Source organism: Lepisosteus platostomus, chromosome 6 (genome assembly GCF_059453375.1).
Source record: "Lepisosteus platostomus isolate fLepPlt1 chromosome 6, fLepPlt1.hap1, whole genome shotgun sequence".
Taxonomy (NCBI): Eukaryota; Metazoa; Chordata; class Actinopteri; order Semionotiformes; family Lepisosteidae; genus Lepisosteus; species Lepisosteus platostomus.
Genome location: NC_142616.1, coordinates 4,193,551 through 4,206,070, shown reverse-complemented (window position 1 = coordinate 4,206,070; position 12,520 = coordinate 4,193,551). Strand labels below are relative to the sequence as shown.

Genomic DNA, 12,520 nt, shown 5'->3' with positions numbered 1-12,520 from the left:
ACAGGAAACAGACTCTAACAATGCTCTCAGAAATCCTACACCAGGCTGCTGCAGATACTGATGGAAGAGTGACAGGAGGGACTAGATAATGAAGAAATAAAGGGCTTAACAGGGGAAAGTAAGAGAAAGTGAACCAGGGGGTGTGGAAGAGAGACAAGAGCTACTTCACACAGACACACTGAGAGTGTGAAGAGAACAGAGAGGAGAGAGGAGAGGGGAGAAGGGAGAAGGGAGAAGGGAGAGAGGAGAGAGAACACTTACATCACACAGACACACTGAGAGGGGAGACAGGGGAGATAGGGGAAGGGGGGGAGAGTGGAGAGAGGTGAGAGAGGGGAGAGAGCGGAGAGAGGGGAGAGAGGGGAGAGAGGGGGGAGAGCGGAGAGAGGAGAGGGGAGAGGAGAGAGAGGGAAGAGGGCAGAGAGGGGAGAGAGAGGAGAGAAAGGAGAGAGAGCGGAGAGAGGGGAGAGAGGGGAGAGAGGGAAGAGAGGGGAGAGAGCGGAGAGAGGGAAGAGAGGGGGGAGAGGGGAGAGAGGGGAAAGAGCGGAGAGAGGGGGGAGAGGGGAGAGAGGGGAGAGAGGGGGGAGAGGAAGGGAGAGATGGGAGAGACGGGAGAGAGGGGGAGAGAGAGGAGAGAGCTCAGAGAAGGGAGAGAGGGGAGAGAGCGGAGGGAGAGGGGAGAGAGGGGAGTGAGCGGAGAGAGAGGAGAGAGGGGAGAGAGGGGGAGAGGGGAGAGATGGGGGAGAGGGGAGAGAGTGGAGAGAGAGGAGAGAGGGGAGAGAGGGGGGAGAGGGGAGAGAGGGGAGAGAATTGGGAGAGGGGAGAGAGTGGAGAGAGGGGAGAGAAGGGGGAGAGAGGGGGGAGAGGGGAGAGATGGGGGAGAGGGGAGAGAGTGGAGAGAGAGGAGAGAGGGGAGAGAGGGGGGAGAGGGGAGAGAGGGGAGAGAATTGGGAGAGGGGAGAGAGTGGAGAGAGGGGAGAGAAGGGGGAGAGGGGAGAGATGGGGGAGAGGGGAGAGATGGGGGAGAGGGGAGAGAGTGGAGAGAGGGGAGAGAGGGGAGAGGGAAGCTGGAGAGAGGAGAGAGAGAGGGGAGAGAGAGGAGAGAGGGGACAGGGAAGCTGGAGAGAGGAGAGAGAGAGGGGAGAGAGAGGAGAGAGCGGAGAGAGGGGAGAGACGGGAGAGAGCGGAGAGAGGGGAGAGAGGGGAGAGAGAGGAGAGAGGGGAGAGAGCGGAGGGAGAGGGGAGAGAGGGGAGTGAGCGGAGAGAGGGGGGAGAAGGGGGAGAGGGGAGAGATGGGGGAGAGGGGAGAGAGTGGAGAGAGGGGAGAGAGGGGAGAGAGGGGAGAGAGAGGAGAGAGGGGAGAGAGGGGGGAGAGCGGAGAGAGAGGAGAGAGGGGAGAGAGGGGGGAGAGAGAGGAGAGAGGGGACAGGGAAGCTGGAGAGAGGAGAGAGAGAGGGGAGAGAGAGGAGAGAGCGGAGAGAGGGGAGAGAGGGGAGAGAGGGGAGAGGGAAGCTGGAGAGAGGAGAGAGAGAGGAGAGAGAGGAGAGAGCGGAGAGAGAGGAGAGAGAGGGGAGAGGGGAGAGAGGGGAGAGAGGGGAGAGGGGAGAGAGGGGAGGGAGAAGGGAGAGAAGGGAGAGAGGGGAGAGAGGGTGGAGAGGGGAGAGAGGGGGGAGAGGGGAGAGAGTAGAGAGAGGGAAGAAGGGAGAGAGTGGAGAGAGGGAGAAGAGAAGGGAGAGAACGGAGAAGAGGAGAGAGGGGAGATAGGGGAGAGAGGGGAGAGGGGAGAGAGGGGAGAGAGCGGAGAGAAGGGAGAGAGCGGAGAGAGAGGAAAGAGCGGAGAGAGGGGAGAGAGTGGTGAGAGGGGAGAGAGTGGTGAGAGGGGAGAGAGGGGAGAAGGGAGAGAGTGGTGAGAGGGGAGAGAGGGAAGAGAGGGGAGAGAGGGGAGAGAGCGGAGAGAGGGGAGAGAGAGGGGAGAGAGGAGAGAGAGGGGAGAGAAGGGAGAGAGCGGAGAGAGAGGAGAGAGGGGAGAAGGGAGAGAAGGGAGAGAGGGGGGAGAGGGGGGAGAGGGGAGAGAAGTGGGAGAGCGGAGAGAGAGGGAGAGAGAGGAGAGAGGGGAGAGAAGTGGGAGAGCGGAGAGAGAGGAAAGAGAGGGGAGAGGGGAGAGAGGGGAGAGAGGGGAGAGAGCGGAGAGAGAGGGAGAGAGACGAGAGAGGGGAGAGAGGTGGGAAGGGAGAGAGTGGAGAGAGGGAAGAGAGGGGAGAGAGTGGAGAGAGGGGGGAGAGAAGGGAGAGAGCGGAGAGAGAGGAGAGAGGGGAGAGAGGGGAGAGAGGGAGAAAGGGGAGAGAGGGAGAGAGGGGAGAGAGGGGAGAGGGGAGAGAGGGGGGAGTGTGGAGAGAGAGGAGAGAGGGGAGAGAGGGGAGAGAGGGGGGAGAGGGGAGAGAGGGGAGAGAGGGGGGAGAGGGGGGAGAGAAGGGAGAGAGCGGAGAGAGAGGAGAGAGGGGAGAGAAGGGGGAGAAGGGAGAGATGGGGGAGAGGGGAGAGAGTGGAGAGAGGGGAGTTAGGGGAGAGGGAAGCTGGAGAGAGGAGAGAGAGAGGGGAGAGAGAAGAGAGTGGAGAGAGAGGAGAGAGCTGAGAGAGGGGAGAGAGCGGAGAGAGAGGAGAGAGAGGGGAGAGGGGAAAGAGGGGAGAGAAGGGAAGAAGAGAGAAGGGAGAGAGGGGTGAGAGGGGGGAGAGAAGGGAGAGAGCGGAGAGAGGGGAGAGAAGGGGGAGAAGGGAGAGATGGGGGAGAGGGGAGAGAGTGGTGAGAGGGGAGAGAGGGGAGAGAAGGGAGAGAGCGGAGAGAGAGGAGAGGGGAGAAGGGAGAGAAGGGAGAGAGGGGAGAGAGGGGGGAGAGGGGGGAGAGGGGAGAGGGGAGAGAGGGGAGAGAGGGGTGAGAGGGAGGAGAGAAGGGAGAGAGCGGAGAGAGAGGAGAGAGGGGAGAGAAGGGGGAGAAGGGAGAGATGGGGGAGAGGGGAGAGAGTGGAGAGAGGGGAGATAGGGGAGAGGGAAGCTGGAGAGAGGAGAGAGAGAGGGGAGAGAGAAGAGAGTGGAGAGAGAGGAGAGAGCGGAGAGGGGAGAGAGCGGAGAGAGAGGAGAGAGAGGGGAGAGGGGAGAGAGGGGAGAGAAGGGAGAGAAGAGAGAGGGGAGAGAGGGGTGAGAGGGGGGAGAGAAGGGAGAGAGCGGAGAGAGAGGAGAGAGGGGAGAGAAGGGGGAGAAGGGAGAGATGGGGGAGAGGGGAGAGAGTGGTGAGAGGGGAGAGAGGGAAGAGAGGGGAGAGAGGGGAGAGAGCGGAGAGAGGGGAGAGAGGGGAGAGAGGGGAGGGAGAGGGAAGAGAAGGGAGAGAGGGAGAGAGGGGAGAGAGGGGAGAGAGCGGAGAGAGAGGAAAGAGAGGGGAGAGGGTAGAGAGGGGAGTGAGGGTAGAGGGGAGAGAGCAGAGAGAGAGGAGAAAGGGGAGAGAGGGAGAGGGGAGAGAGAGCAGGGAGAGGGGAGTGATCGGAGAGAGGGGGGAGAGGGGAGAGAGGGGAAAGAGCGGAGAGAGGGGAGAGATGGGGGAGAGGGGAGAGAACGGAGAGAGGGGAGAGAGGGGAGACGGAAGCTGGAGAGAGGAGAGAGAGAGGGGAGAGAGAGGAGAGAGCGGAGAGAGCTGAGAGAGGGGAGAGAGCGGAGAGAGAGGAAAGAGAGGGGAGAGGGTAGAGAGGGGAGAGAGGGGAGAGGGGGAGAGGGGAGAGAGCAGGGAGAGGAGAGAGGGGGGATAGGGGGGAGAGAGGGGAGATAGGGGAGGGAGAGGGGAGAGAAGGGAGAGAGGGGAGAGAGGGGGTGAGGGGAGAGAGGGGGGAGAGGGGAGAGAGGGGAGAGAGGGGAGAGAAGGGAGAGAGGGGAGAGAGGGGGAGAGGGGAGAGGGGAGAGAGCGGAGAGAGAGGAGAGAGGGGAGAGAAGGGAGAGGGGAGAGAGGGGGGAGAGGGGAGAGATGGGGGAGAGGGGAGAGAGTGGAGAGAGGGGAGAGAGGGGAGAGGGAAGCTGGAGAGAGGAGAGAGAGAGGTCCTGAGGCTCACCGACCTGAGCCACACCGATACTAACCAGCCTCAGGACAGCACTGCTAGAGCACCACAACCCAGACTCAACCACATCACAGCACAGATCAAACAGCAATATCACACACTGGGACACACACACACAAACACAACATAAACTGGAATGCTACAGAACCTTAAACAGACAATACACACTAGCTGAATATTTGACCAAAATAAAAAATAACAAACAGAAACAGACCCTGACGAAGTACAGGCTCAGTGACCACAACCTGGCCATAGAAACTGGGCGACACAGGCAGACCTGGCTGCCCAGAGAGGACAGGCTGAGCTCCCACTGCCAGCGGGGAGAAATATAGACAGAGGTGCACTTCCTACTGCACTGTGACAGATACTCTGGGATTAGAGAAACATTCTTCCCGAAATTCAGAAATCTAATCCCAGAGTTCCCACACCTGCCAAAACCACAACAGGTCCCAATCCTACTGGGAGAGGGAGGAGGGAACTCAGTTGATCTGGCAGCCCAGTATGTGATCTCCTGTCACAGCCTGAGGAACAGTGAGTCCGTCTCCCAATAATGCTCCAGCCGCCTACAGTATATGTCGATATTATATAATATGTCTTTGTTGTAAATGTCTGTAACATGTCTGTAGATTTTATTTTACTTCTATTTTTTGTTTTGTTCTATGTTAATTTTATTATTTTTATTTGCTTTGGCAACACTGATTGTACCTATCGGTCATGCTAATAAAGCACCTTGAATTGAATTGAATTGAATTGAGAGGGGAGAGAGAGGAGAGAGCGGAGAGAGCGGAGAGATGGGAGAGAGCGGAGAGAGAGGAGAGAGAGGGGAGAGGGGAGAGAGGGGAGAGCGGAGAGAGGGGGGAGAGAGAGCGGAGAGAGAGGAGAGAGGGGAGAGAGGAGAGAGGGCAGAGAGGGGAGAGAGGGGGGAGAGAAGGGAGAGAGCGGAGAGAGAGGAGAGAGGGGAGAGAGGAGAGAGGGGAGAGAGGGGAGGGAGAAGGGAGAGAAGGGAGAGAGGGGAGAGAGGGTGGAGAGGGGAGAGAGGGGGGAGAGGGGAGAGAGTAGAGAGAGGGAAGAAGGGAGAGAGTGGAGAGAGGGAGAAGAGAAGGGAGAGAACGGAGAAGAGGAGAGAGGGGAGATAGGGGAGAGAGGGGAGAGGGGAGAGAGGGGAGAGAGTGGAGAGAGAGGAGAGAAGGGGAGAGGGGAGAGATGGGGGAGAGGGGAGAGAGTGGTGAGAGGGGAGAGAGGGAAGAGAGGGGAGAGAGGGGAGAGAGCGGAGAGAGGGGAGAGAGTGGAGAGAGAGGAGAGAGAGGGGAGAGAGGGGAGAGAGTGGAGAGAGGGGGGAGAGAAGGGGGAGAGAAGGGAGAGAGCGGAGAGAGGGGAGAGAGGGGAGAGGGGAGAGTGGGGAAGGAGAAGGGAGAGAAGGGAGAGAGGGGAGAGAGGGGGGAGAGGGGAGAGAGCGGAGAGAGAGGAAAGAGAGGGGAGAGGGGAGAGAGGGGAAGGAGAAGGGAGAGAAGGGAGAGAGGGGAGAGAGGGGGGAGAGGGGAGAGAAGTGGGAGAGCGGAGAGAGAGGGAGAGAGGGGAGAGAAGTGGGAGAGGGGAGAGAGAGGAAAGAGGGGAGAGGGGAGAGAGGGGAGAGAGGGGAGAGAGCGGAGAGAGAGGGAGAGAGGGGAGAGAGGTGGGAAGGGAGAGAGTGGAGAGAGGGGAGAGAGGGGAGAGAGGGAGAGAGGGGAGAGAGTGGAGAGAGGGGGGAGAGAAGGGAGAGAGCGGAGAGAGAGGAGAGAGGGGAGAGAGGGGAGAGAGGGAGAAAGGGGAGAGAGGGAGAGAGGGGAGAGAGTGGAGAGAGGGGGGAGAGAAGGGAGAGAGCGGAGAGAGAGGAGAGAGGGGAGAGAGGGGAGAGGGGAGAGAGGGGGGAGTGTGGAGAGAGAGGAGAGAGGGGAGAGAGGGAGGAGAGGGGAGAGAGCAGAGAGAGAGGAGAGAAAGGGGAGAGGGGAGAGAGAGGAGAGAGCGGAGAGGGGGGAGAGAGGGGAGAGAGAGCAGAGAGAGGGGAGTGAGCGGAGAGAGCGGAGAGAGAGGAGAGAGGGGAGAGAGGGGAGAGAGAGGAGAGAAAGGGGAGAAGGGAAAGAGGGGAGAGAGGAGAGAGAGGGGAGAGGGGGGGGGAGCGGAGAGAGAGGAGAGAGGGGTGAGAGGAAGGAGAGGGGAGAGAGGGGAGAGAGAGGAGAGAGGGGAGAGCGGAGGAGAGGGGAGAGAGGGGAGAGAGGGAGGAGAGGGGAGAGAGGGGTGAGAGGGAGAGAGTGGAGAGACGAGAGAGACGGGAGAGACTGGAGAGAGGAGAGAGGGGAGAGAGCAGAGAGAGGGGAGAGAGGGGAGAGAGCGGAGAGGGGGGAGAGTGAGGGGAGAGGGGAGAGAGCCTTGGAGCTAAAGGACAGGGTGCTGCGTCGGGGGTGGTGGGTACCCTCCAGTGGCGAGGTGCGGTGGCAGCTGGTGGTGCCACAATCGCTCCGCGGTGCGGTAAAAAAATAAGGGCACTGCTGTTAGGAGACATACGGTAGTTAAACAGGTACAGGCAGCAAAAATTGTCCCCAGGTACAAGGATGCGTTTACAGGGATTCAAATCTAGTTTATGTCATTTTCAGATAGGAAACTGGTTTTTAAACATGGAATGGGAAGATATTTTTTTGAAACCCAGAGTAAGAGAGGACAGCAAGCTGCAGGAGAGCCCAGAGTAAGAGAGAGAGAGACAGAGGACAACAAGCTGCAGGAGAGCCCAGAGTAAGAGAGAGAGAGATAGAGGACAGCATTACCATGACCATTAGACTGGAACAGAATTTAGAAACAGAAATTCACACCATGAAGCTTGGATTGATCTTCACAGTATCCCACTTATTAATTATTACAGTATTAATGTAGGTTGTTAAAGAAACGGAAGACTGAAATACATCTACTTCAGTGTACACACCAAAACAACAATCTCAAACTACAAAGAGATTCTGAGACTAAATGCAATAACCATGGACAGCAAGCTTAATATCTTTGTATCACAGGTGCCTCTGTTATCAAGAGAAGACAGACTTACCTGCAGCACTGCAGATCCACCTCCATTCTGAAACACAGAGACACAGACACTGTGAATCACAGACACACACTGAAACACAGAGACACAGACACTGTGAATCACAGTCTCACACTGGACCACAGAGATACAGACACTGTTAATCACAGTCACACACTGGAACACAGAGACACAGACACTGTTAATCACAGTCACACACTGGAACACAGAGATACAGACACTTTTAATCACAGTCACACACTGGAACACAGAGACACAGACACTGTTAATCACAGACACACACTGGAGCACAGAGATACAGACACTGTGAATCACAGTCACACTGGAACACAGAGACACAGACACTGTTAATCACAGTCACACACTGGAACACAGAGATACAGACACTGTTAATCACAGTCACGCACTGGAACACAGAGACACAGACACTGTTAATCACAGACACACACTGGAGCACAGAGATACAGACACTGTTGTAGCGGCGAGGCTTATTAATAAGGCAGAATTAAGTGTTTCTGTGCTTTCCCAAATGAGGCCTCATCTCTCTGTTCATCTCTGTGGTGCAGCCACAGAGAAACTATTCAAGCAGGCTGATTTAAAGATGTTTTTCTTTTGATAAGGGACAACTCCCAAAGGGGGATACACTTAGCTAAGCCTGGCTATCATGATCAATGGTCATCCATTGGCGCCTATCTGTCTAGGGAGTGCCAGATGGACATCTGGACTGCATTCCTAAGTGTCAGGAGTAAGTGACTCATATCGCACCTTGATCAACCAATCAGGGACTGGTAGGGCCGAGTAACCCACGTGGGACTCTGATGCCCATGGAACTTTCAGCCAATAAACGAGCTGAAGTTACTCCAGGTAAAAACAGGCAACAAAGAGAGCCTGTAAGATTCAGAGGGAGATTCAGTGAGATTCAGAGGGGGATTCTGTGAGAATTCTGTGGACTTTTCTAAAGGGAATTCAAAGGAGAATTCCAGGGCAGGACGGCCCAGGAGCAGAAGGCTCCCAAGGGCAGGACATTCTCGCAGCGCGCCTCCTGTCCATCCTGAGACTCAGCCCGGACAACCACGGAACGGCCAGTGTGTCCGAGTGCCAGAACTTTCCTTTGTTCTAAGAGTCTAGAGCGGAGGTTGCCAGAGAGTAACCAGAGGATCCACCCGAGGTTAGCACCAGCAGCAGGTCTCGTGAACAGGTCGGAACTGTGGACAGCTGAATCACTATTCAGAACTAGCTCTTCATCAGGAACGAACCGGTCCTCTTCCTGACTTGCTGGGACCCACAGTCATCTTTTCTCCTGTGCAAACTTTGCTAGTTAAAGCCAACACTAACTAGCCGGTCAGTGAGCATCAGCAGCGCACCGTTGCAAGCAGCACAGCACAGCCTGGCACCGAGCCAGATAGCGCAGATTGGACAGCAACAGCCTGCAACTGTTTCCAGAGAGCCCGCAGGAGATCTGAACCCCCAGAGATTGGATGAGTATTCAACTTCACTGCATTACAGCTCGAGAATTCAATTGTTATCCCAACCAGTTGATATCAATTTAATTCCTAAGAGTTATGTACTTGTTTTGAGTATCTAATGTAGAAGTTATAACCAAGTTCATTTACGAAACGGTCTAAATGAATGATATACTGAACGTATGTCCTCCTGATATATGTAACTCTTTGTAACTGACTGAATATATACCTTTTGTATTCTGATAACCCTCTCGATAAGATCTGTTAGGTTTATATGCATATTCTATGTATTAATAAATGTATCCTCGTGTATTAGTACCTGTGTGTGTGCGTTGTTTGAGTTATATCGCATGGTTGGATTCTAAGGCCATCAAAAGAATCATTTTGTGATTTACTGCTACAATTAATAATTGTCCCAGTAAATGCCCAAACCCTACAAAGCTGGTGCCTTCAGAGAGCACACTACACTGTTAATCACAGTCACACACTGGAACACAGAGATACAGACACTGTTATTCACAGACACACACTGGAACACAGAGATACAGATGCTGTTAATCACAGTCACACACTGGAACACAGAGATACAGACACTGTTAACCACAGTCACACACTGGAACACAGAGATACAGACACTGTTAATCACAGTCGCACAGTGGCTCCACACTGGATCACAGACACTGTTAATCACAGTCACACACTGGAACACAGAGATACAGACACTGTTAACCACAGTCACACACTGGAACACAGAGATACAGACACTGTTAACCACAGTCACACAGTGGCTCCACACTGCATCACAGACTGTTAATAAGTAAGTGTGTTCAGTACAGTCAGTGCTGTCACACAGTGTACAGAGAGTCTAACTGATTCACTCACCAGGGAGTTTCTCTTCCTCTGCAAAGAAACACAGACAACGGAGTCAGTGACACAGAATTAAGGCTGCAGAATCTGGAAAATTATTTTAGCTAATTTTTTCTATTATAACACATTCTATATTTCACTGAACAAAAGAACTTAAGGCAAACAATAATAGGAAACATTTCTGTTCATCCAGCCCATGTTAGTAGTTAATTTATAGCTTTTTCTGCTGTGCACTTCCTCACAACTGACCCCTCTTAAGTCATTTTTCTGTGATCGATTTGAAGGTCTGGCACTCTCTACATATCATCTGTGATTTCCACTTTAAGGGTTGTCCCACCCCCTCTTGTCACATGATCATGTTTGACCAATGAAAACAGAGCTCATGCCTGAGACTGAGAGAAAGAGTGTGTATATATATACATAATGTATCGCCACTTCCCCCTCCTCTCCCTGTGCTCCAGGCTTGCCCTGTAGGGATCTGACTTTAACACAGTGGACACATCCTCACCCTTGACCTCATGTATCAGTAAGACAGTGGATCCTACAGTATCAGCTGATTGAGGATCCCCATCCAGCAGGAAGATCAGTGATATCAGTCACAAAGTGAAGCTGGAATATGAGCTCCACATGAGATCAGAGGTCTCTAATCAGAACCCAGAGAGGATACTGGGTATTGAAGGGGTCAGAACTACAGATGAATAGATCACTGTGTCAGCAGATACACTTGATCCTCACATGCACAGACTGGACAGATGACTGGATCCTGCAGTAGTGTGGATTCAGTGATGTGGGTTGACAGTGATCTTCATGGACAGGATATCAAGGCTCAGTCGAGGTTTGGAGTGAATCCAGTCTGGGGGTCTGAGGGCTGCATCTCTGCTGTTTGAGGATGTTGTCCTCTTTCTCTCCCCTGTTCTCTGTCTGTGATAACAGAGTGAAGAGCTCAGCAGTCTGGGAGGACCTTGGAGCAGAGTCACTGCTCCTCTGGATCGAGAGGAGCTGGTTGAGCTGGTTCAGGTATCTGGTGAGGAAGCCCCTCCAGGCTCCTCCTGCTGGAGGTGTAATGGGCAAACTGGGAGGACCCAGGACACACTGGAGGAGTTATATCTCTCAGCGCACTGAGAGGACAGACCCAGGACACACTGGAGGAGTTATATCTCTCAGCCCACTGGGAGGAGACCCAGCACAGACCCAGGACACACTGGAGGAGTTATATCTCTCAGCCCACTGGGAGGACAGACCCAGGACACACTGGAGGAGTTATATCTCTCAGCTGGGAATCCCCCAGGAGGAGCTGGAGACTGGTCTGCTCTGCTCAAGCTGTTACTACTGTGTCCCTCACCAGGAGTAAGAGGTAAGAAAATGCTTGGATGGAGTTCAGTCTGTTTTTTCTTTTCCTCGTCTCTGTATTTAGTCTCTACTGATATATTATTTTATTAAATTTAGTGCATATATTTATTTTAGTAAATTCTACTCAGATGTATTAAAGTTGAAAGGAAAGGGATTACAGGTGAACTGCAGTGTGTGTTGTCCCTGTGTTCACTACAGGATCATCTGCAGAAGTGACACAGATCAGACACTGGACACTCCTACAGGCAGGGCTCTGCTGTCAGCACTGGTCATGTACTGAGCCCAGACTGCAGTGAGGTCTGTGAGTCTTTCACCCTGTGTGAGATACTGTACTTCTCTGAGCACTGATGCGCTTCATCTCGTGTATCACCATGTCTTTCAGACTTTCAGGCCATTATTGTCCCTTCATTTCAAAACAGAGTGAAAATCTACTGTTTATCTCGACATTGATTTCTTTTTCATTATCCTCTGTAACACTGACTTGTCATTAATGGACTCCAGTGAACAGCAGTATATAATATACAAACACGTATATAATGAGCACATACTGTCCATTCTTCTCCACTGGATCACTACAAGTACTGATGCTGCTACAGTAACAGCTGCTGTTAGGAAGAGAGTCACCATCCATCCAGAGGGAGCAGGGAAAAAGTATCCTGGAAAACAGAATAAATGAATAGTTTCATCTTCAGAATAAAACATATATGAAGTTTCATGCTAAAGTGACCATGCCCCTTCTCTACTGTCAATTAGTGCTGGTTGCCATGAATATGCAATCGGACAGGAGACCTGGATCACCTGGACAGATTCTGCTCAAGGAGCCTCAGATGAGTCAGGATATTTAAAGTCTCCTCTGACAGCACCCTGAGCTCTCAGGGCTACAGTTCCTGTTTCCCCAGCTTGTGCTTCATTTGGATTCCTGACTTTGTTCCCGGATCACCCCTGTGTCTGTTACACTCCTCTGTGTTCACTTGGTTTCTACCCTGCTTCATCCTGACCTCGTCCTCTGGATTCTGCTGTGGACTCTGTTTGCCTCCTTGACCTCAGATTCAGATTCTCCTGGTGCTTTGCTTCCATGCTTTCCTGGATCTGACCCCTGTTTCACAGGGCCACAACCCTGGACTGTGTCTGCCTGCCTGTCCCCACTCCTGTGTGTTTACTGCACACACCACACTGCCTGTCCCCACTCCTGTGTGTTTACTGCACACACCACACCGCCTGTCCCCACTCCTGTGTGTTTACTGCACACACCACACCGCCTGTCCCCACTCCTGTGTGTTTACTGCACACACCACACCGCCTGTCCCCACTCCTGTGTGTTTACTGCACACACCACACCGCCTGTCCCCACTCCTGTGTGTTTACTGCACACACTGCGCCGCCTGTCCCCTCTCCAGTCTGCTCCCCTCCTGCACTCAGGTTCATTTCCCTCCCACAGACCGCTGCTCAGCTCCTCCTTCAGTGACATCACATGTAGTACGAACTTAGTTATCAAGATACTTTTATTATGTATTAAATATTTCTGGAAGTATTTATATAATACAATGAATTTTCAGTTCTTTCATAATAAGCTCCTAGTGCAGGTTGTGCTCAGTGTTCCAGGTGTTTTATATCCTGCGTGTGTGTTATACCTCAGCTGTGTTGCAGGTGAGCTCCAGTGTTCATGTTTAATACTC

General features: G+C 53.4%; 2 protein-coding genes across 5 annotated transcripts in view; both read right to left on the bottom strand.

The window, feature by feature from the left end:
* LOC148659660 (butyrophilin subfamily 1 member A1-like) overlaps positions 1-12,520 on the bottom strand; it is a 179,114-nt gene that overhangs the window by 55,637 nt on the left and 110,957 nt on the right. For 2 of the 4 annotated variants that reach the window (XM_088637472.1, XM_088637480.1), the window contains exon 9: positions 7,168-7,194. The exons of 1 other annotated variant lie outside the window; for it this stretch is intronic. In XM_088637472.1, coding sequence (XP_088493598.1) covers positions 7,168-7,194 — 27 coding nt within the window. Of the gene's footprint in view, positions 1-7,167; positions 7,195-11,367; positions 11,501-12,520 lie in introns of all 4 variants that reach the window. One more of the 4 variants, XM_088637481.1, reaches the window with a different exon arrangement.
* Positions 1-12,520, bottom strand: part of LOC148659666 (butyrophilin subfamily 2 member A1-like) — a 38,126-nt gene that overhangs the window by 17,609 nt on the left and 7,997 nt on the right. The gene's annotated exons all lie outside the window — the stretch shown is intronic.